The following is a 23,447-nucleotide window of genomic DNA, read 5'->3' on the forward strand; positions in this document are numbered from 1 at the left end:
GTGTTCCCCCTCCCACGCTTACCCAGGGTGTCTCAGGGTCTCAGATTGGGGGTGAGGCACATGGCATCCCCTTTGCTCAGATGTGGCAGGTGAGACGAGGTGGTGGCTGCCCCAGACCCTGAGTGTGTGGGCTGCCCCTGGGGCCCCCACCTCCTGGAAGCAACCCGCTGCAGGCCAGAGCCGGGGGCTGCATCTCCACAGCAACCTGCTCATTCCCTCAGGCACCTGTGCCCCCCACTGGAAGCTGGGAACCTCAAACCTGGTGCCCACTCGAGTCCAGGTGTGGATCCTGCCTCCTCCCCCAGCACGGCCTGCATCGAGGGACACCCTCCCGCCACCCACCCCCAGCCCGAAGCCCCTGGACAGCCCATCCTCCAGCCCACCTGGCCTTCCGCGGGAAGGAAGCACCCACCTGGGCCTGGAGCTGAAGTGTCTTTGAAGTGTCTGGTTCGAGGGGAGACGTCTCCTTGGCTCCGCCTCTCGGGCCGGAAAGCCCCGCCCCACTGGCCCCTCCAGTACCTGCGCTGGGCGCCCTGCCTCCCCCCTGCTCGGAGCTGTGCAAGTCCCAGCCAGGAGGGGGAGCTGCCCCCGACCCGCAGGAGCTTCTGCAAACAGCAAGCAGGAGAGGGCACCGTGGAGACGGCCCCGTGGAGACGGCACCGTGGAGACGGCCCCGTGGAGACCGCACCGTGGAGACGGCACCGTGGAGACCGCACCGTGGAGACCGCACCGTGGAGACCGCACCGTGGAGACCGCCCCATGGAGACGCCGGGACAGCTATCACGGAGACCTGCCCCACCCCCGCCCTCCAGGGGAGCTGAGCGCCTGAGTCAGAGCTGTGGGCAGAGCCTGGATGGATGCCAGGCGCTCACTTCCTGGTGGGTGGAAACCCTTCTAAGGAGCAGCAGCCCCGTGGGTGGGTCTCTGCTTCCATACCTCCTAGGACGGGGAGCTCACCCTCTGACCAGGGAGCCCAGGACACAGCCAGGCCAGCAGCAGCGTTCCCTCCTCGCACATGGCCCAGTCTCACCCTCTGGGATTGCCCAGAGCAGGCCTGCCCTTCCCTCCCCAAGGACGGCCATTCAGACTCACTGAACAGGTGCCCTGAGCCCCACTCACACCCCCCCTCCTGCATCCCACTCTGTGCCCTGAGCCCCACTCTGTGCCCTGAGCCCACTCACACACCCCCTCCTGCATCCCACTCTGTGCCCTGAGCCCCACTCTGTGCCCTGAGGCCCACTCCCACACCCCCTCCTGCATCCCACTCTGTCCCCTGAGCCCCACTCACACACCCCCTCCTGCATCCCACTCTGTCCCCTGAGCCCCACTCACACACCCCCTCCTGCATCCCACTCTGTGCCCTGAGCCCCACTCACAACCCCCGTCCTGCATCCCACTCTGTCCCCTGAGCCCCACTCACACACCCCCTCCTGCATCCCACTCTGTGCCCTGAGCCCCACTCACACACCCCCCTCCTGCATCCCACTCTGTGCCCTGAGCCCCACTCACACACCCCCTCCTGCATCCCACTCTGTGCCCTGAGCCCCACTCACAACCCCCGTCCTGCATCCCACTCTGTGCCCTGAGCCCCACTCACACACCCCCTCCTGCATCCCACTCTGTGCCCTGAGCCCCACTCACACACCTGCCTCCTGAGCCCCACTCACACACCCGCCTCCTGCATCACACTCTGTGCCCTGAGCCCACTCACACACCCCCTCCTGCATCCCACTCTGTGCCCTGAGCCCCACTCACACACCCCCTCCTGCATCCCACTCTGTGCCCTGAGCCCCACTCACACACCCCCTCCTGCATCCCACTCTGTGCCCTGAGCCCCACTCACACACCCCCTCCTGCATCCCACTCTGTGCCCTGAGCCCCACTCACACACCCCCTCCTGCATCCCACTCTGTGCCCTGAGCCCCACTCACACACCTGCCACCTGCATCCCACTCTGTGCCCTGAGCCCCACTCACACACCTGCCACCTGCATCCCACTCTGTGCCCTGAGCCCCACTCTGTGCCCTGAGCCCCACTCACACACCCGCCTCCTGCATCCCACTCTGTGCCCTGAGCCCCACTCTGTCCCCTGAGCCCCACTCACACCCCGCCACCTGCATCCCACTCTGTGCCCTGAGCCCCACTCACACACCCGCCACCTGCATCCCACTCTGTCCCCTGAGCCCCACTCACACACCCCCTCCTGCATCCCACTCTGTGCCCTGAGCCCCACTCACACACCTGCCTCCTGAGCCCCACTCACACACCCCCTCCTGCATCACACTCTGTGCCCTGAGCCCACTCACACACCCCCTCCTGCATCCCACTCTGTGCCCTGAGCCCCACTCACACACCCCCTCCTGCATCCCACTCTGTGCCCTGAGCCCCACTCACACACCCGCCTCCTGCATCCCACTCTGTGCCCTGAGCCCCACTCACACACCCGCCACCTGCATCCCACTCTGTGCCCTGAGCCCCACTCACACACCTGCCACCTGCATCCCACTCTGTGCCCTGAGCCCCACTCACACACCCGCCACCTGCATCCCACTCTGTGCCCTGAGCCCCACTCACACACCTGCCACCTGCATCCCACTCTGTGCCCTGAGCCCCACTCACACACCCGCCTCCTGCATCCCACTCTGTGCCCTGAGCCCCACTCACACACCTGCCTCCTGCATCCCACTCTGTGCCCTGAGCCCCACTCACACACCCGCCACCTGCATCCCACTCTGTCCCCTGAGCCCCACTCACACACCTGCCACCTGCATCCCACTCTGTGCCCTGAGCCCCACTCACACACCCGCCACCTGCATCCCACTCTGTCCCCTGAGCCCCACTCACACACCCGCCACCTGCATCCCACTCTGTGCCCTGAGCCCCACTCACACACCTGCCACCTGCATCCCACTCTGTGCCCTGAGCCCCACTCACACACCCGCCACCTGCATCCCACTCTGTGCCCTGAGCCCCACTCACACACCCGTTGGTCCGTAGGGAGCGGGTCCTGCAGCCCTTCAGCCTGAGCTCCGTCCTGGGCCCTGTCCTCGCTGTGGCCTCCCTGTCCACCAGTCAGATTCTCAGGTTCCTCCACTTGCCCAGGAGTCTCACAGCTGCCTCCTGACCTGGCCCAGGAGACCTGTCTGCCCCTGTCAACCCAAAATGCCCAGGGCCCTCAGTCCAGACCAGGGGTCCCAAACTTTTTACACAGGGGGCCAGTTCACTGTCCCTCAGACCGTTGGAGGGCCCGGACTATAAAAAAAACTATGAACAAATCCCTATGCACACTGCACATATCTTATTTTAAAGTAAAAAAAAACCAAAACGGGAACAAATACAATATTTAAAATGAAGAACAAGTAAATTTAAATCAACAAACTGACCAGTATTTCAGTGGGAACTATGGGCCTGCTTTTGGCTAATGGGATGGTCAATGTGCTCCTCTCACTGACCACCAATGAAAGAGGTGCCCCTTCCGGAAGTGTGACGGGAGCCGGATAAATGGCCTCAGGGGGCCGCATGCAGCCTGCGGGCCGTAGTTTGGGGACCCTTGGTCCAGACAAAGGCCCGTCTTTACGCCCGACAAGCTGCCCATCGAGAGACAGCGGAACTGGGGGAGGAGGTGAAGGTCGTGGTCCTGTGAGCTGTGGCAGCTGGGAGGGCGTCAAAGTCAGAGTGTCACCCTGTCAGACACTGTCCTCCTGCGCGGGGCACGCTCCTTCGTGCACCCTAGACCCCTCTCGAAGGCCAGCACACAGCGGGCACTTGGACGACGCTGTGGAGCCATGGGCGAGTGGAGGCCGGGAAGCTGGACACGAGCTCACCTGGACCAGGCAGGGCACAGCAGGAGGTACAGGTGCTCACCTATGTGGCCGGTGAGATGCCCAGAGAGGCCCCAGGTGCTGGGGGCAGAGAGAAAGGGCTGCGACTTCTCTCCTGCAGCACATGTGCCCGTGGTCCACTGGGGCGACCCCGAGAGGCTGACCCGGTAGTGTCCCCCAGTGAGTCTCTTAGTGTCCTCCCTGATCCAACGGTCCCTTTACAGGGCCTCCACTGCTATCCCGGACCTATGTGTCCGGTATGGACAGATGGCCAGGGGAACACAGACACACAGTGACCAGTGGCCTGGGATGCCTACTGGTCAGACAGTGGGACAGTCAACCTCAGCACCAGCCAGTTGTTCTGAGTGAGCGGTGTGTAAGCTGGTCCCTGAGCCACTGTCCAGAACAGGGCTGTGTTTTGGCACGACCGCAGAATGCACCGCCTGCTTCCTGTCCGGCACCCGCAGGGGACACGCCCCTGGAGGATGTGAGGCCGACTCAGGTCAGCCACACACACACACACCCCCGCCCCGTGCAGCTCTCCCAGCACCCCGGCCTCGGCCTCGGGGGGAGGCGTCTGCAGGGTGGCACGGTCCCCGGAGGCAGAGTCCCCGAGAGCACAGACGGTGACGGGAGGACAGGCAGAGCGCCGCACGGGTGAGGGTGGGACTGGCCACCCGAGGCCCAGAGGGGCCGGGAGGGACACAGGGCACCGCATTCCTTTGCAGCCGCTCACCCTCTTTCCGGGACTGTCCTTCAGGTGACCTGTCCTTTGGAAGACACGTCAGAACTGGGTGTCCCAGCCACAGCAGCCCCGTCTGTCAGGGCAAGAACAAGGGAGGCCGGCCGGGGGCGGGGATGACCGCCTCACCCGGGAAGTACAAAGCCGTCACGTGAAGGAATTCTAAAGTCTCTCCTTCTGGGAGAGGCTCTGGGTCAGGGGTGACAAGTCCTGGTGCCCCTGGGTCCAGCAGGGGGACAGAGAAGAGCGAGGCCAGCTGAGTTCTGCCACACCCCACCCAGTGCCCGCTCCTGCCCCCCCCCATGTCCTCCTGTCCACACAGGGGCCCGGCCCGGCCAGGACTGTGCTGAGTTCTGCCACACCCCACCCAGTGCCCGCTCCTGCCCCCCCCATGTCCTCCTGTCCACACAGGGGCCCGGCCCGGCCAGGACTGTGGGTTGTCTCCTGGGAACTGGAGGTGCAAGGTGTAGCTGACACGGTGAGGTCCGAGTGAAATCCCGGGAGGACTGGAGGAAGAAACACTGATCAAACCCAGCCACGGCCCCCCTATCTGAGGGCTTTCTCCTGCACATGCTGGACATGTGGCAGGTGAGGGCCACAGCACCCTCCCGGTGGCCTGTGCGCCCCTGAGCCCCAGGGAGCAGGTAGTTCAGGGCCCTGGTCCCGTCCAGCACAGTCAGGACGTGGTCAGGACCAGCTTGGCCTCCCTGAGCCCACTCTGCCCCCTGCGTGGTGAGGACCTCTCTATCACAGGTTCTACTCCATCCAAGCCAGGGCTAACTGCCCGCAGCTTCTCCTCGTCCATCGACGATGGCCCAGGACCGGAAGCTATGAGGGTGGAGGCCACGCAGCCAGGCCCGGGACATAAGCACAGGGCCTGTGAGCCTCTTGGTGGGGGGGGGGGCTGGGCCCACGAGGCAGAAACTCCCCAGGGTGCAGGGCGGGGGTGGGGGTGGGGGTGGAGGACATAAGCACAGGGCCCGTGAGCCTCTTGGGGGGGGGGGCTGGGCCCACGGGGCAGAAACTCCCCAGGGTGCTGGGCGGGGGTGGAGGCAGCCTCCCAGGGGCTGAGGGGGAGTGAGCGTGGAGAGTGCCCTCAGACCAGTGGGGAGACTAGGCAGAGGTGGGTGTTGGGGTGCCGTGGGGGAGAGGGGCACACTCAGCAGGAGGGCCCCCCACCACGGGGCACCCACTGTCACGGTTTCCAGTGTGTGGAGACTTCTTTAGACTCATCCAGTGACCTTCACAGATGGTCACACAGAGGACAGGGCCACACCCTCAGGTCAGGGAGGCCCAGCCTCTGAGCAGCAGGAAATGGGGGTCCTACCTCTCTCTCACCCCCTACTCCCACACTTCCCAGGCTCAGTCCTCTGGGCCCACGGGGGCTCCAGGACTTAGGGTGCTACAGGCAGCGTGGTGTGGTATGGGGGGGCGCGAGGGGGGGGGCCCTGGCCACAGCGTGGGTCCCTTGGGCTCTGAGTCTGGGAACTTTTGCTTTGTGACTTCAGGAGCCCGAATCTGCTGCTAGTCTAAAGGAGCCAGAATCAGTCAGAAGGACGGTCTACGTCCCAGAAACTGTCCAGTAAGCCCCAGCCCAGGCCTGGAGGCCCCGTGGGATTGTGCCTGGCCCCAAGAGACTGGCCTGGCTTTGCAGGGAGCACCCTTGTGTCTGTCCTCCCAGAGAGGGGAGGGGACCCTGGACCCGGAAGTCACCAGGAGAAGGACAGAGCACAGATGCCTTTCAGTGAGCTCTGGTTCTGAGGAAGTGGCCTCGGCCCCAGGGGGCTCCCCCCACCCCGGCAGCAGTGGGGGCAGACGTGCCCATTACTAAGTGTCCGTCCTCACAGGCGGCCTCAGAGGGACACACCCGTCCCCAGGGCCCCACACGGCCTCCTCTCATCAGAGGGACAGTCACTCTGGCGCTGCCCTGTCTCAGGAGGAAACTCCTGTTGACATCAGCCCAGCTGGGACTGGTCCAGCTCAGAACAAGGAGGCCCCAAGGGGAGGCAGAGAGATATGTGGGGAGGGGACGCTGACCTGGCTTAATGTTCGGTGCCAGACTCAGCCCCAAGGCCCCGGGAGGGCGCCGCCCGGGAGGGAGGGACAGAGCTCTGTGCCCGCAGGGACAGGTGGCATCAGGGGGACTGGGGGCCACCCGCCCCGATGGATAAGCCGGGGGCATCCCTGCTGGTCCTGCACGGGGCTCCGGGGAGGTGCTCCAGGGAAGGGCTCCGGGGAGGGGCCGGCGAGTGAGCAGAAACGGAGCCTCCCGGGCAGGCACGGGGCACGCTCCCCACAGAGCAGTTGCCCCGAGAGGGTCCGGAGGGACATCAGAGCCCAGGAGGCCTAGCCGGCCGAGAGCAGGGTCAGGAGGGCGAGGCCTCCTCTGGTCGTTGGGCAGGTGGCGTCCCCGCCCCAGGCCTCAGTTTACTCATCTGTTACGTCTGCATGGCTGGACCGTGGGTCCCTTTCCAAACCTTAGAGGGAAAGCCAGAGTTCGAGCCTCCATCAGGAGGAAGTGGTGGTCCGCACGTCACCTCCACTGGTGTGTGGCCACCAAGGGTGACTCCTCCCAGGGCAGCTGCCCAGTGGAAGGCTGGGGCCCTTCCCCACTGGGGTGGGAAGCGAGGGGGAGAGGCCAGCTCCTCCTTGGGCGTGGTCACTCAGGTGGACAGCTTCCCCCAGGGCGTCTCCAGGTCTTCAGAGTAACGGCTTCCAGACAACAGCGTTCCTTAGTCTCCATGGCGACAAGGCCCGCACTCCTGTTTCTTGGGAAACCCAGCCTTCGGCGTTGCCGTTGCCACAGCGACACCTAAGCACTCGGTCGTCCACGCGGTCCCCACTCAAGAGGGGGCAGCTGGAAGCCCAGGACAGAAAGGCAGGTGCCGCACGGGTGTCGGGCGTCTGGCGCTTGAGCCGGAGGAGGTCCCAGCCAGGGTCCCCAGAGGAGACACGCGGGAAGGAGCCCGGCTTTCTCCTGGGTCCTGCGCTCCAGCGGCGATGAGTTCTGCCTCCAGCGAGCCTGGGGACGGGGACACCACCGCGCGGTCCCGGCTGGGGCTGGACACCGTGATCCAGGTCAGTGGGGAGCCCGCCCTGCAGCAGCCCCCTGGGAGCCGGCTCCAAGGGCACCTGGCCAGGGAAGGGACCCTGCGGAGGCCACGCCTCCCTGGCTCAAGGGGCACTTTGCACGCACTCCTGCGGTCACGTGAGCACCCCCCCACACACGAGTGCAGACTGACCGGGAAAGGGGGCTGGAGGTCTGAGCCCCCCGGGGAGGCGAGAGCCCCTCCCCGAGGCAGCCCGCACACACGGGACGTGGGCAGCGACTGAGGACCCTCCCAGGCCGACGTCCTGGACCGAACTCACTGCTTCCTTCGTGGTGAAGGGTGGGAGCCACAGTCCTCCCTCAGGGGTGCCCAGAGGTGGGAGAGTACAGCTGTCCCCCAGACCTGCCCTGTGAGGTCCAGAAGCGAGTTTCTCAGCCCCCCCTGCATACGAACATCAGCAACGACTGAGAACTATCCCCAGGCCCCTCTCCCCTTCACCCCTACTTCCGGGCCCCACCCCCTCAGCCGCCCCTCACTGTCACAGCCAGACAGTCCCCACCCTGACAGATCCCAGGAGACCTCAAGGAAGGCCCACGCAGTGCTGACTCAGAGCTGTCCACTGACCCAGTTCTTAGGACCTTGGCGCCGTGCTGTGGGGAGACGGGGCCCCACCTGAGCAACACAGGTCCCCGGGAAGGGCAGCCGCCCACAGCTGGGCCAGCGGATCAGATAACACGATGGCGTCACCACACGTGTGTGCACGCACACAGACACACAGGTGCCCACACACGGGACGGAACACAGCAAGGGCACCCAAGGTCCGCTCCCCCCCCCCCTCCGGCCAGCCAGCACCCGTCATTTGCAGGTGATTGGGATCTGGGTGCTGTTACTCTGGGATGAGCAGGCAGGCGGGCGCCCTCCGGGGCTCAGAGGGGCCTGTGGAGACGGGGCGACAGGCCAGCCAACGGGGACAGTGTGGCTCTCGGGTGGCGTCCTCGTGTGCGACCAGGCCTGAGTGTGCTCCCCATGTTGGAGAAGCCTACAGACGCCCCGCCCCCTGTTCTGCACCCCCTTGAGCCTCTGGCCCCCACGTCCACTCTAGGGTCATCAGGATGCCAGAAGCCCCCCATCCCCGTAGAGATTAGACTGGCCTGTTGAGGGACTTTGTCAAAACAAAAGCAAGCCCGTGCCGTGCGTGGTCTTCACGCGGCACCACGTCCGCCAAGCCCTCAGCACATGGCGTGCCCACTGCGTCTGGGCCTCCACACTTCGCATCCCGTTTCCTGTAAGCGGCCATTGGCGTGGCGTCCAGTTCTGCGCGTTGCACGTAGCCCAGCCGTGAATGTTCCGGGACGTGTCTCTGGGTGCCGTCTGCATGCATGTCTGGTGGGGAACCCACCCAGGAGTGCGGGTGCCGGTCCTGGATTGCGAGGCGCGGTGTTGGGTGGATGTGGCCGCATGGACTTCCTGACAGGTGGTGCTATCCGGTCCGCAGGGCGCCAGGGGCGGGTGCCAGGAGTTGGCACCTCCTCCAGTTTCCCCTGGAGCCCTGAGGGTGAACGCTCCGTTGCGGTTTTTCTTGTTTGCCTGACGACCCGCCAGCTGGAGTGCTTGTCCCTACGCTCAGCGGCCTCTTAGATGTGAAGTGTCTGTTCTGAAATGTGGCCCGTTTTTTTTCTGCTGTGGGGCCCTCTCTGTTTGTGATGGACTTGGATGTGGTCGGATAAGCCAGAGGCGAGTCCTTTATTGGAGACAAGCCTCGCCAAGATCTCCCACGGGCGGCCTGCTCCTCCTCTGGCCGTGGGAGCTTTGGACGGACACAGGCTCGTCCTTTCCACACAGCACAGCTCTCCCACCCTCCCTCCTCGTCAGTGTCTCTCTGTGTGCTGTCTCAGAAACACCCTCTGCCCGCTCCGGGGACACAGAGACGTTCTCCCATCTCCTTTTAAAAGCTGTGTTGCCTTCCTTTCCCACAATTCCCACCTGGGCTTGATGCTCTTCGTCTGCGGCGTGAGGCAGGGGTCACCATGCAATTTCCTCCCATGTGCATACCCAGTGTGCCGAGCCTCACTCGTGAAAACCAGCATGTGTGTGCGTGGGCACGCATGTACCTGTGTGCGTGTGTGTGTGCATGGGCACGCCTGTGCCTGTGTGCGTGCGTATGCATATGTGTGTGCACGCATGTGTGTATGCATATGTGTGCGTGTGCATGTGTGTGCATGTGTGTACATGCATGTGCATGTGCATGCGCGTGTGTGCATGCATGTGTGCGCGCGTGTGTGTATGCGTGTGTGTGCATGCATGTGTGTGTGCGTGTGTGTGCGTGCGCGTGCGTGTGTGCAGCCTTTGGAGACCCATCCCACCCCTTTCTTCTGTTTGCCCTCCACCTGGACACGAGGCCTGTGCCCCCTCTGGCTGTTGAACTCTTACTTATCCTTCAAGGTCCAACACGTCAGCCACCTCCTCCAGGAAGCCCGTGTGGGCACTGGGGACCCAGAAGCAGACAGATCCACAGGGTCATTGCCCTCCCCAGAGTTCCTTGTTTTGAGTCATTTTGCAGTTGATGATTTATACCTTAGGCTCGGTTTTTCAGTCATTCGTGTAATGACCTAGCCGAGCCCGTGGTGTGCCAAGCACCAGTCATGCTAGGGGCTGGGCTGGGGGGCCCAGAGATGAATGAGAAGTTGTCCCCCTCACCCCCAATGCCTGGGTCCAGGCCTGGCCCAGATCTCCCCTTCATTATTAGTTGAGCACCAAACTGCCACCCCCAAGAAGCAGGACCCTGCCCCAGGGCTCCGGGTCTCAATGAGAGATCTGAACTGAGCAGGCCTGAGACACAGCAAGGCGGGGCCAGGTGCCCCCCCCCCCCAGACACAGAGGAGCTCTTTCTCCTGAGGAAATGGAGCCTGGCCGGTGGCCACCCTGGTCCAGGGCTTTCTCTGCAGCAGCCAGGCTGCGGAAGACGGCAAGCAGGCATCCGGTGGCCGGCTTGGCGGAGGCCCTGTCCTCAGATGTGTGCCACAAGCTGTGCCCACCCTGGCGAGGGCCAGAGCCGTCACCTGGGGTGCAGGGGAGGCCCGTGGGTGTGCTGCTGTGGGAAGGCTCTGGGGCTCTGAGCGGGCAGAGGGAGGAGGACGGCGGGCAGTGGGCTGGGGCTCTGAGCGGGCAGAGGGAGGAGGACGGCGGGCAGGCTCTGGGGCTCTGAGCGGGCAGAGGGAGGAGGACGGCGGGCAGTGGGCTGGGGCTCTGAGCGGGCAGAGGGAGGAGGACGGCGGGCAGTGGGCTGGGGCTCTGAGCGGGCAGAGGGAGGAGGACGGCGGGCAGTGGGCTGGGGCTCTGAGCGGGCAGAGGGAGGAGGACGGCGGGCAGTGGGCTGGGGCTCTGAGCGGGCAGAGGGAGGAGGACGGCGGGCAGTGGGCTGGGGCTCTGAGCGGGCAGAGGGAGGAGGACGGCGGGCAGTGGGCTGGGGCTCTGAGCGGGCAGAGGGAGGAGGACGGCGGGCAGTGGGGCTCTGAGCGGGCAGAGGGAGGAGGACGGCGGGCAGTGGGCTGGGGCTCTGAGCGGGCAGAGGGAGGAGGACGGCGGGCAGTGGGGCTCTGAGCGGGCAGAGGGAGGAGGACGGCGGGCAGTGGGGCTCTGAGTGGGCAGAGGGAGGAGGACGGCGGGCAGTGGGGCTCTGAGCGGGCAGAGGGAGGAGGACGGCGGGCAGTGGGGCTCTGAGCGGGCAGAGGGAGGAGGACGGCGGGCAGTGGGCTGGGGCTCTGAGCGGGCAGAGGGAGGAGGACTGCGGGCAGTGGGGCTCTGAGCGGGCAGAGGGAGGAGGACGGCGGGCAGTGGGGCTCTGAGCGGGCAGAGGGAGGAGGACGGCGGGCAGTGGGCTGGGGCTCTGAGCGGGCAGAGGGAGGAGGACGGCGGGCAGGCTCTGGGGCTCTGAGCGGGCAGAGGGAGGAGGACGGCGGGCAGTGGGCTGGGGCTCTGAGCGGGCAGAGGGAGGAGGATGGCAGGCAGTGGGCTGGGGCTCTGAGCGGGCAGAGGGAGGAGGACGGCGGGCAGTGGGCTGGGGCTCTGAGCGGGCAGAGGGAGGAGGACGGCGGGCAGTGGGCTGGGGCTCTGAGTGGGCAGAGGGAGGAGGACGGCGGGCAGTGGGCTGGGGCTCTGAGTGGGCAGAGGGAGGAGGACGGCGGGCAGTGGGGCTCTGAGCGGGCAGAGGGAGGAGGACGGCGGGCAGTGGGGCTCTGAGCGGGCAGAGGGAGGAGGACGGCGGGCAGTGGGGCTCTGAGCGGGCAGAGGGAGGAGGACGGCGGGCAGTGGGCTGGGGCTCTGAGCGGGCAGAGGGAGGAGGACGGCGGGCAGTGGGCTGGGGCTCTGAGCGGGCAGAGGGAGGAGGACGGCGGGCAGTGGGCTGGGGCTCTGAGCGGGCAGAGGGAGGAGGACGGCGGGCAGTGGGGCTCTGAGCGGGCAGAGGGAGGAGAATGGCAGGCAGTGGGCTGGGGCGGGCCACAGGCTGCCCCGTGCCTCTGCGTGGGCGCAGGAGGGTGCCCCGGGGGGAGGACACCTGAGGCCAGCGTGTGCCTGCTGGGTCCTGATCTCTGGCCACGGTAGGGGCACTGGCTCAGTCACCACCATCGAGGGCAGCTGGGGGCCCATGGCCCCAACAACACTCTCACTTGTGGGAGCGTGGCCTTGGGACTTCCTTACCTGCAAAGTGATGGCCACGCTGCCCTTTGGGGTCAAGAGGGTGGGTATGAGGATGTCTGCTGAGGAGCCTTGAGTGGTGGGAGTCCTGCCCGGCTCCTCTGATGCAGTCACACGGGTCCCTTCCCCACTGGGCAGAGCCGGGGCCTCCAGACTGCTAGAGCCCAGCGGGCATGGCCTCCTGCAACGCCCCTCGCAGCCACACGGTGGCACTGTTGGACACGCCCTGCCCACCAGCCAGGGGCCCAGGCTGGCCTTCTCCCAACAGACACTGTGACTCCACCTGGGTCCTGGTTGAGTTGGGGTCATCCACTGGATGCAGCCTCTCCCAGAGTGATTTTAAACTGAGGCCTGGTGTCCCTCTCTGCCGGCACTGGGCTTGCCTGGATCACCCAGGGCAGGGGTCTGCCTAATGTGGGTCTGGGTGAGGGGCAACCTCGTCTTCCTGTCCCAAAGTCACTGGGCTGCTTTGTGGAGTCCATCCTCCTCTCCCCTGGGGACCAGGACATCTGCGGCCCCTCCCTGTGCCCCTAGCAGCCTCACTCAGGGGGTTCGATGCTGGTCACCAGCAAGCGGGAATGGTCAATGGTTGTGACTTCCATTTCTGACCTACAAGCCCACCTGCCTCCTCCTGTTCTGTCTGTGAAAATGTGGGGGGGGGGTCCCAGAGACTCCGCACTGCACCCTCCATAGAGCTGTGGGGGAAAGGGACCCTCTAGGACACCCCCCCTTCCGGCTCACACACACACCCATGTTCATAGATGAGGGCACAGCAAGGCTGGGGGCATGTGGCACACCCACTGTCACGCGGTGCACCAGCAGGGCCGGGCCCCCAGCTCCATTCTCTTAACGGAGCCCTGCTCTGGTGCAGGGTGGGGCTGGGAGGGGAGCCCCTGTCTCTCCAGGCGGAGTCTCTCCCCGTCCACAGCCGCCATGGGCAGGGGCAGCAGCGATGTTCCTCCGAGGCTGGGGCTCTGCCTCTGGTGCTGGGCCCGCGGGTGCCACGCAGAGCCGCGACCTGGACGCCCTAGGCGCAGGAGGGGGTGCAGGGGAGGGACAAGGAAGGGGGCGGGGCGTTACGTGAGTCCCGATCTCTGGGGAGCCTGACGTCTAGCCCGGTGTCCCCGCCGGCCACTCAGTGTTCTGTAGGGGCTCCTAGAAGTCTCCCGGTGTGCTGCCCTCCAGGGGCCAGCCGCGAAGTGACCAGACTGTAAAGGGGTTTCCCCGGCCCCTAGGAGTGGAGGACGTGACCCCGCCAGGGTGGGGACTGGGGACCGGGAGCCCCTCTGCCAGCCCAGAAGAGGCGGCCAACGGCAGGTCAGGTCCGGTCCGAACCGTGAGCCGGACTAGCCAGAGGCAGAGCCCCCGAACCACGCGGCCCCTCTCCCCGCCCCCGCCCCCCCCCCCCACCCCCACCCCCGCCCCCCCCCCGCCCCCACCCCCACCCCCACCCCCACCCGCCCCCACCCCCCCACCCCCACCCCCACCCCCACCCCCACCCCCACCCACCCCCCCCCCCACCCGCGCTGTTTCCGCGGGGCGGGGCTGCCTCACACCCACGGCCGCCGAGCGCCCCCTCCGTGCCGCCCCCGCTGCGCCCCCTCCGCTCCAGCTGGGCCGCGGCCCGTCGCAGGCACCCGGCCACAGCTGGAATCCATTAGGCCCCAGCGCCTCTGGGGACGCCTCGGCTAATAAGTGACCCTCTGTAAATATTAGGAATGAGTCAAGTTTAGGCCGCGCTGCTTGCCTTCCCGTTAGCGGGTGGCGCCGCGGATGCCCGGGGGAGCGGAGGGGGCCGGGCGGCAGGCCAGGGGCAGAGCGGCCTTCCTGGCCGGGGAGGGAGCGCTTCCTGGACGCGCCTCGTCCCTGCTGGGCCCCCCCCCGGCTGGCTCTCGCCACCCGGCTGAGCCTCAGTTTCCCCTGCGTGCACAGGGAGGGTTCAGGGAAGGCCGTGCCTGGTCCCCACCCCGCCCCCACACGCCTTTCCTCCAAAGAGGGCAGGAGAGGCGGTTGGTGGTCTTGGCACCGGGTCCTGCCTGGCCCAGAGGAGTAGCGGGCACGTCCTCCCCTGCCCCCCCAGGGAGGCTGCTCTGACGCCCACCCAGAGGAGGGCTGGAGGGGGTCATGTGCGGGTGAGGGGGGAGGTGTTGAGGGAAGGTGTCTCCCCAAGACCTCCCAGGGGACTAAAATTCAAACACGGGTAAAAAGTAAGGCTCCAGCCTGAAGCGAGGCTGGGACCCAGGGGGCCAGGACCCGGGCTCTCACTGCCCCAGACCTTTGTCCAGGGGCTGCTGTCCCTGGGCTGCCGTTGGGGGTCAGGACAGGGCTCACCGGGTGTCATGCAAGAGCCAGGCTTTGGAGGGGGGACTCTGGCCGTCTGGTCCTGAGAAGGGGCAGGACCAGGGGGCGTTTGAGGTGGACGATCCAGGCTGGTGCCTCAGGAGAAAGGGGCAGGGTGAGAATGAACCAGGGCCACCAGGTGGGGACACAGGAGGGCACTCGGGAAGCCCCCTGCCCCTCCCAGCCCGAGCGTGGGGATCAGAGCCCAGCAAAAGGGTCTAGACTTGCAAAGGTCTCAGGGAGAGCTGGGAAGAAATCCGAGGAGGGGGAGGGCAGGGGGCTCCCCAGAGTCACTCTCCAGGACCCTGGGTCAAGAGGGAGATTTGGGGGGATTACGGGGTAGGGGCAGCATGCTGTGGCTCTGAGGGGTCCCAGGGGTGGGAGTCCCAGAGGAGAGGGTGTCTGGGCACATGGTGACGAGTGTGGTAAGTCTGGGACTTGTGGAGGGGGCTGACAGAGGACCCTGGTTTGCCACTCTGGAGAGTCACTGAGAGTGGACATCCGTGCCTGGACCCCCTGGGCATCATCTGGCCACCTTTAATATGGAATCCACGGCCTTAGAATCAGACATACTGAGCGTCAGGGTGATGGCGAGGCCTGTCTTACTCCTGGGTGATCATGCCTGGCTGAGTCCCTCAAGTCCAGATGCTCCCTGCTGGTTTGAAATGGCCGCCCCCCCACCCCACACACACACAAAAGGCACTCGGTCCTTCCCACAGTCAGCACCACAGTTAGACCCAAAAAAAGCCGCCCCCCACCCAGGGCAGCTCCAGGCCAGGCTCCCCCCCCCCCGTGCCCTCGTGTGGTGTAAAGAATCCGCAGGCCAAGGCCGAGGGTCAGCACAGAGTCCGAGATCCCCCAGGACCTGAGTTTCCGGCCTATTCCCAGGCCTGTCTGACCGCCTCTTCCCAGGGAGGTGAGCGGCTCTGGAGGCTGGGAAGGAAGGCCAGCTCACTCTCCTCCCAGGGCCTGCGGATGCCTGGTTCCAGGGAGGAGGGGGCTGGAGCCTCTGTCCTGAAACCAGCCGTCTGTCCATCTCCCACTCCCCCCTCCTCCACTGGGGGTTTCAAGCCTCTCCTTGGCAGCTCCCGCCGTGGACACTGTGACTCCTTACTGCAGTCGGGTGGGAGGTGGGGGGCTCTGAGGACCACGGGAGGGCACCAGCCTCCCAGCACCCTTGGAGAGCTGCACCCAGCCGTGCGGAGGGCCGGGCATGGTGAGGACTTGGCCAGTTGTCCTGGGACAGTTCTTCTCCGCATTTCCTGATGTGCCCAGCGGTGCTGGGACAGGCAGGGCGTCACCTCTCTGTCCAGCTGGAGAAAGCAGGGCACGTGTCCTGGGTGACCTCAGCCTTGCCCAGTCCTCTCCAGGGCATTTTACTGGCATGGGGGAGTCTACGGTCCCCCACCCCCCCTCCACTAACTCCATGGGCTCACATGGGGACCTGGCAGGTGCCCAGGGGCCCGTGTGCCCCAGGTGTCCGGCGACTGTTTTCCAGAGGCTGGAGGACACCGTCCTGAGCCCCACGGCCAGCAGAGAGGACCGAGGCCTGACCGTGCGTGGGGAAGGCCGGGAGGCCTCGCCCACCCCCCTGCCTGCCCGCATCCGTGAGATCGTGGCTGGCAGCCTGAGCAAGGAGACCCCCCCAGGTGAAGGGAGTGTGGGGGAGGGGTGGCACCAGGGGGGGCTTCCCTGGCTTTAGCTGGAGCCCACCTTCAGGGAGCCACGGCCTCACAGTCCCCTGGCTGGGCCCCTCACTGACCTGTCACCTTCCACTGTGAAGGGCCACTGCCCACCTTCAGGGAGCCACGGCCTCACAGTCCCCTCACTGACCTGTCACCTTCCACTGTGAAGGGCCACTGCCCACCTTCAGGGAGCCACGGCCTCACAGTCCCCTGGCTGGGCCCCTCACTGACCTGTCACCTTCCACTGTGAAGGGCCACAGTCCACCTTCAGGGAGCCACGGCCTCACAGTCCCCTCACTGACCTGTCACCTTCCACTGTAAAGGGCCACAGTCCACCTTCAGGGAGCCACGGCCTCACAGTCCCCTCACTGACCTGTCACCTTCCACTGTGAAGGGCCACAGTCCACCTTCAGGGAGCCACGGCCTCACAGTCCCCTCACTGACCTGTCACCTTCCACTGTGAAGGGCCACTGCCCACCTTCAGGGAGCCACGGCCTCACAGTCCCCCGGCCGGGCCCCTCACTGACCTGTCACCTTCCACTGTGAAGGGCCACAGAACCACACCCTCCCACAGGGTGGTGGGGGGCGCACGTGTCCACAGCCACACCATCCTGACCACAAGGCCACAGGGACCTTCCCAAGCCAGTGCCACCTCAGTGTCTGTGTCACACCTGTGACCGCCGATCCTGATTCTGTTCCCCATTTGTTTCTCATTGGGTGGGTGAGAACACTGGTGGGTGACACTCAGGAAGTGCAGATGGTGATCAGCTCCCCCCACCCCCACCCCAGAGCCTTGCTCCCCCAGCCCCGCGGCCCCCCGCCCCCCCAGGGGCCTCCTCGCTGTCACACTCTCCAGGAACTGGCTCCCAGGCTGGGTGTCTGCCACGGGGCCGCCCAGCGGTCCCCGCCTGGCCCAGGGCGCACTCATGACCTCGAGGCAGTCCAACCCCACCCCCACACTCCATGCGTGGGTGGTTCCCGGGACCCCCTGTGTCCTGAGGGTCTGTCCCGCCCCCTGAAGGAGTGGGGAGCTCGCCGTGTGTGTGTCTGTGCCTCAGGAAAGAGAGAGCCCACGTGTGGTTAGAAAAGCAACTCATTATTCGGGGATGGGATCTGGTTACACTGAATCAGCAGTTCCCACTGCTTCCCTGGGCAGGGGCACCCCCACTCCGCTGTAGCTGGTTTGGGGCTCACCCTGGGCACAGGTCGGTATCTGCGGAAAGGGGGTTGATAAAAGGCAGGGAGGCCGAGAACATGCCGTCCACCCCCCTCCCCCGCCCCGCACACCCGGGTCCCCAGTGCAGACTGGCCCGCCCGCAGTGCCACCGTGGGGACAGGGTGCTAGGGTGAGGCAGGGACCCAGGCTGGCCCCCAGCCTGACCTGCGCCGTGCCTGCAGGGGTGCAGGAGCCACCGGGCGCCACGGCCCACGCGCAGGAGGAGAGCGAGCTCCTGCAGGACGAGCTGTCTCGGCTGGAGGACCTGCTGGCCCAGGTGGGCGCCGAGCGGGATGAGCTGGCCAGCAGGTACCATGCGGTCAGCGACCGGGTGAGTGGGCACGGTGGGCACATGGTGAGCCAGAGGGTGGCAGCCTGGCCCAGGCCGTCACCCGTCGGGACTGACGGTTGGACCAACGGGCCCTCAGTGAGTCTTCAGTGGTGGGTCAGCCACACAGTTCAGACCCTGGGCGACAGTGGGGAAACTGAGGCTGAGGTGGAGGTGAGGACAGGATGGTGCCCAGTTGCTCAGACACACAGCCTAGCGAAGGCTCTGCCCTGTGCCCGCCTGTCCTGTACCCGCCTGTCCGGGAGCCCTGTGGGGGCGGCCTGGTCAGTCTTGACCGCTCAGACACACAGCCTAGCTAAGGCTCTGCTCTGTGCCCGCCTGTCCGGGAGCCCTGTGGGGGCGGCCTGGTCAGTCTTGACCGCTCAGACACACAGCCTAGCTAAGGCTCTGCTCTGTGCCCGCCTGTCCGGGAGCCCTGTGGGGGCGGCCTGGTCAGTCTTGACCGCTCAGACACACAGCCTAGCTAAGGCTCTGTCCTGTGCCCGCCTGTCTGGGAGCCCTGTGGGGGCGGCCTGGTCAGCTGCTCAGACACACAGCCTAGCGAAGGCTCTGCCCTGTGCCCGCCTGTCCGGGAGCCCTGTGGGGGCGGCCTGGTCAGTCTTGACCGCTCAGACACACAGCCTAGCTAAGGCTCTGCTCTGTGCCCGCCTGTCCTGTGCCCGCCTGCCCTGTGCCCGCCTGTCCGGGAGCCCTGTGGGGGCGGCCTGGTCAGTCTTGACCGCTGGCCCGATGCCAGCACTCAGCCACACCTGCCCAAGGGGGGGGGAAGCACACGGAAGGAATGAGCCCCTTGGAGCCGCGCAGAGGAGTTGGCTCGTGCTCAGCCCCAGCCCCCCCCTTCCCAACAGCTGAGGAACAGCTGTGACCTCGGCCCTGGGTCCTCCGTCCCCTGTGCCTTCCAGGGTGACCGGCCAGCTGCATGCAGCAAGAGGCCTCTGTGGTCATAAAGTGTGGGGTGGGAGTCCCCACTGTGTATGTGGAGAAACCGCAGACAGAGAGGTGAAGCCGTGTGCTCGGTGCCCCCCCCGCCCCCCACTCCGGCCCCGTGAGAGGGGCCTGGCCCACAGTGTGGGGGGCTCAGAGGTCCTGTTAGGTCAGCCCAGCTCCCTGCTTTGCTGCCTTCAGAGCCCCCCTTGCTCTATGGGGCCGGACAAACAACCCCCCTTCCAGGGAGGAAACGGAGGCTCCGAGTGGTCCTGAGTTGCCCAGGGCCACGCTGCCACGATTGGGGCTGAGACCACCACCGTCACCGGTGCTTTATGTTCAGTGCAGGGGGGGTGGAGTGCCCTGTGCCCCGACCCCCACACTGTGGACACCATTCTCATGGTCGCCTGCACCCCCAGTGGCCCTGGGCAGGGCTGTGCGGTGAGCGTCCTTCTCACGGGGACCGAGGCGGGGAGCTGGCCCGCCCTCCCAGGGCCATGTGCGTGTGGCCCGCTGGCCCTGGGCCTGGGGGGTTCCTAGCACAGGGCGGGGAGATGATGGGAATGCCGGTGGGAACGGAGGCCGCAGAAATCCCGCGGACAGAGCAGTAAACCTCGTGAGTCAGACGTGAACTCGCGGACCCGGCAGCTTGGCCCCCGCCGGCTCCCTCGTGCGGAGCCAGAGGGGGCCAAGCCTCTCCCCAGCTCCTCGGGCGGGCGGAGGTCGGGGTGCCAGTGTCCCTGTACCCCGATGTCTCCATCCCCGGGGCGGCCCCTGCTCCAGCCCCAGATTCATCCGAGACTTCTGGCTCCCCCCCCCCTCCTCCGGCGGGGACGCTCACCTCCCCGCACACCCAGCCCCAAGTCTCCAGGTCAGGCCACAGGGGTGGCCTCTAGCTCTCCTGACCTTTCTCCCTCTCAGCGCCCCCTCCAGGGCCTGAGTTGCCTCCCTCGACACCCCAGAGTGTGCTCTGAGTCAGCACATGGTGGAGAACCAGGTCCCCCTCAGACCCCCCAAGGTCCCCTCTGCTCAGGCTCTGGGGCCGGCCGGGCCCATACATGCTGGCGTGGTCCCTGCCCACCCGCTGGGCGAGGCCCTTCGAGCAGGAGGAGGAAAGCCTGGGCAGGCGAGCAGCTGGGCGATGGACCCCACACTCACTCACTCCTCTGGAAGGTGACCCCAGTCTTGCTCTGCACCTGGCCTCCTGCCCCTTCATGTGGACAATCCAGACCCCGGTGGCCACCCCCCGAGCCGGCCACACGCTCTCGGCCCAGGGGCAGGGTGTGGACCCCACCCACCTGACCTATGACCTGTCGTGTGGAGGGGCCTAAGCTTGTCCAGACCCCACCTGACCCCAGCCTGACCTCAGCACCTGCGGGGCGCCCCAGGGAGCCCTCTTCTCCACCTTGGGGGGCTCTGTGCGGAAGCTGCCCTGCCTGGTGGTGGTGAGTGCTCCCTCCAGCTGCAGGCCCGGCTGGAGACCACTGAGAACCGGCTGCTGAGGTCAGAGCTGGAGCACAGCGTGGACCTGCGGGAGGCGCTTGGCCGTCTGGAGGCCGCGGAGCAGAGGTGAGGCCGGGCGGGCACAGCCGCCTCTCGGGGCTGCGGGGGGCTCAGCTGTCACCCCAAGACGCAGCAGGCCCCACTGTGCCTCGGGGCTGTGGGCTAGCCTCTTCCCCACAACGGCTCCAGGTCGAATACGCCTGTAGGAGTCAGCTGCAGGCGTCCGGGCCAGTGAGGGAGGGGGCAGAGCAGGGTGGGGAGTGGGGTGCGGCCAACCCCAAGTGGCTGTGGGTGGCTCTGGGGAGCGAGGAGGGTGCCGGAAGCCGTTTGGAAACTAGTTTCAAAGTGGGGGATAACCCAGGAGGCTCACGCCCCAGAGGCAGGTGGGAGCAGCGAATGTCCTGGGTGGGTCGGGCGTCCCTGTGGGTCAGGCACACAGAGGACCCCCCTGTCCCCACCTGTCCCCACCTGCCCTGGGTGTCCCTGTGGGTCAGGCACACAGAGGACCTCCCTGTCCCCACCTGCCCCGGGCATCCCCGTAGGTCAGGCACACAGAGGACCTCCCTGTCCCCACCTGCCCCGGGCGTCCCCGTGGGTCAGGCACACAGAGGACCTCCCTGTCCTCACCTGCCCCGGGCGTCCCCGTGGGGCAGGCACACAGAGGACCTCCCTGTCCCCACCTGCCCCGGGCGTCCCCGTGGGGCAGGCACACAGAGGACCTCCCTGTCCCCACCTGCCCCGGGCGTCCCCGTGGGGCAGGCACACAGAGGACCTCCCTGTCCCCACCTGCCCCGGGCGTCCCCGTGGGGCAGGCACACAGAGGACCTCCCTGTCCCCACCTGCCCGGCTGCAGGGCCGGCACCCTCCCCCCCTCCGGCCCTGGAACCCTCAGCCTAGGATCCCGCCCCTGCCCCTCCTGCTTGTCTTGGTGGGGTTCACCTTTGCACCCAGGATTGAGGAGCCGACCATAGGTGTGGGGACAGAGCCAGGAAAGCTCAGAGCAGGAGGAGGAGGGGGCCAGGGTGGCACCCAGATGCTGGCCTCAGTTTGGGGACCGCTGGGGACCGACTGCGGATGGCCGGTGCTGCTTAGGGGTGTGCAGAGAGCTGCACCCCCTGAGCTGGGGTCAGCCGGGCCCCGCCGCCGGTTCAGGGCTGGGTCGCAGGGGCCGCCCGCCCACGCCACACCGCCGCGGTTCCCGCGTCCCCAGGAGCACCAGCCTCTCCCAGGTGAACACCCTTCTGCGGGAGCAGCTGGGACACATGAAGAAGGCCAACGACTCGCTGGCCGAGGAGCTGGCCAGGACGACGGACAGCGTGCTCCGCCTGAGGGGGGAGCTGGAGCGGAGGGAGGCTCAGCGCTGGACCGAGAGACAGGTGCGCCTTCCGCCCCTGCCCGCCGGGGGGGACACACCTGGTCTGGTGCCCGTGGCTGCTGGTGGGGGTGGGCGGCGGGGACCAGAACAAGGGGAGCTGGCTTCAGCGGTGCTTCTCCCAGGGGGCACGATGCTGGCCCCCTGCCACACCATGTCCCTACTCAGGTTGGCCACAGCCGTCTGTGAAATGGGGAACCTCAGGGTGAGGGGACCCCACCACTTGAGAGAAGGAGGACAGGACTCAGAAGCCAGACCTGGAAAATAGGGACAGGCCGCGTCCTGACTCCGGAGCGCCCTGGTTTTCCGGGGGGAGCAGGAGGTCTTTGGAGGCCCCTCCTCCTGGTCAGACTGCAGCACACGGCCCCACGACCCAGAACGTGGGGCCGTTGGCCTCAGCCTCAGTGGGTGGGGAGGCTGTGTTCCTCGTCACGGGCAGTCACGAGAGCAGGACTTGCAGCTGGAGGTGGGGTTCGTGTCTGAGGTGGATCGTGCCCCCACGCCCTGCGGTCACGTCTTCCCTGGAGCTGGGGACAGGTCCGAGGTGGTGCTGGGCTAGTGTCTGAGAGTCTTTCCTTTCCCTGGTCCTTGAGACCGACCGGGTCTCGCTGGCTGGCAGGGGCGCCCTCCCAGCACCCCAAAGATGCCCCTCTGTCTCTGGCTTCCAGCTGTTGACCCTCACCGAGTCCTGGAGGCCGGCAGCCTGCCCGCTCGCTCTGGCTGCAGGGGGGGGGGGGGTCAGCTCTGACCACTGCTGTGCGGCTTCTCCAGGCCGTGTCTATGCGGAGATGGTTGTCTGTCCCGCTCACGCGTCTCAGGACCCGGTCTCCTGTCTCTGCAAAGTGGGTATCACATTGGCACTGCGCCCTCCCCGAGCCAGGTGGGCCGGGCCTGCCCTCACTCTCTTCCTGCTTCTGAGCTGCCCGCGCAGTCTTTCCTCGTCCTGTCCGGCTCCGTAGTCTAGAGGATTCCTCCAGACCCGCCTTCCTGGCCATGTTTTCTCTGCCGGTGTCCAGTCTGTTACCTTCGACCACTAGGCTCACCTGCCAAGTGCTGTGTGTTTCATCCTTAAGCATTCTGGTGGGTTCGTCCCCAGTTGTCGAGCCTGCCACGTGTGGTACGTTCTGGGGGTAAATACACAGTGAGGACATTCCGTGTGTCACCTGTGTCTGACTCCAGAGCTTCTTCTGCAAGGTCTGCCTCCCTGTCTCTGCCGGGTCTCTGTCACACGCTTGGTGTCCATCACATGCTTGGTGTCCTTGTTCCTTGCAGACTTCTTTCTTCCTGCCTCCCTTCCTCCCTCCCTTCCTCCCTCCCTCCGTCCATCCCTCCGTCCTTCCCTCCTCTCCTTCCTTTCTCTCTCTCTTCCCCTCCCTCCCTCCCTCTCTCTCTTCTTTCTTTTTTTCTTTCAACTAAGAACTGCGTATTTTCCTAGAAACTCTGAAAGTTCTTTGACACAGGGGATGAAGGTAATACCTTCCAGAGAGGATTCTATTGGCTTCTGCCTGGTGCCTACAGGTGCTGACAGTCTTTGGGACCACACCGAAGTTAATTTTCAGCTTGGGTGTTTTGAAAGCACCCCCATTAGGTGAACTCAGGCTGAAAACTAGATAAAGTTCCCCAACACCAGCTCAGGGGTACCCCTCGGCAGCGCTGACCTCATCACCGCCCAGAGGGGCCCCTGGTGACACCATCAGAGTGGAGGTTAGGGTTTCAATATATGAATTTGAGGGATACAAGCATTCTGTCC

The 23,447-nt window shown here is 66.0% G+C and overlaps 1 protein-coding gene across 4 annotated transcripts in view; it reads left to right on the forward strand.

The window, feature by feature from the left end:
- Positions 1 to 6,795: 6,795 nt before the first annotated feature.
- The window catches only part of CROCC2 (ciliary rootlet coiled-coil, rootletin family member 2), a 73,705-nt gene continuing 57,053 nt past the window's right edge, over positions 6,796 to 23,447 (forward strand). For 3 of the 4 annotated variants that reach the window (XM_066346542.1, XM_066346546.1, XM_066346544.1), the window contains exons 1-5: positions 6,796 to 7,641; positions 16,147 to 16,297; positions 17,732 to 17,880; positions 20,285 to 20,391; positions 21,536 to 21,701. In XM_066346542.1, the coding sequence (XP_066202639.1) occupies positions 7,564 to 7,641; positions 16,147 to 16,297; positions 17,732 to 17,880; positions 20,285 to 20,391; positions 21,536 to 21,701 (651 nt within the window). In that variant the 5' untranslated portion in view covers positions 6,796 to 7,563. The remainder of the gene's footprint in view (positions 7,642 to 16,146; positions 16,298 to 17,731; positions 17,881 to 20,284; positions 20,392 to 21,535; positions 21,702 to 23,447) is intronic. The other variant, XM_066346545.1, reaches the window with a different exon arrangement.

This window comes from Saccopteryx leptura, chromosome 7, assembly GCF_036850995.1.
Source record: "Saccopteryx leptura isolate mSacLep1 chromosome 7, mSacLep1_pri_phased_curated, whole genome shotgun sequence".
Lineage (NCBI taxonomy): Eukaryota > Metazoa > Chordata > Mammalia > Chiroptera > Emballonuridae > Saccopteryx > Saccopteryx leptura.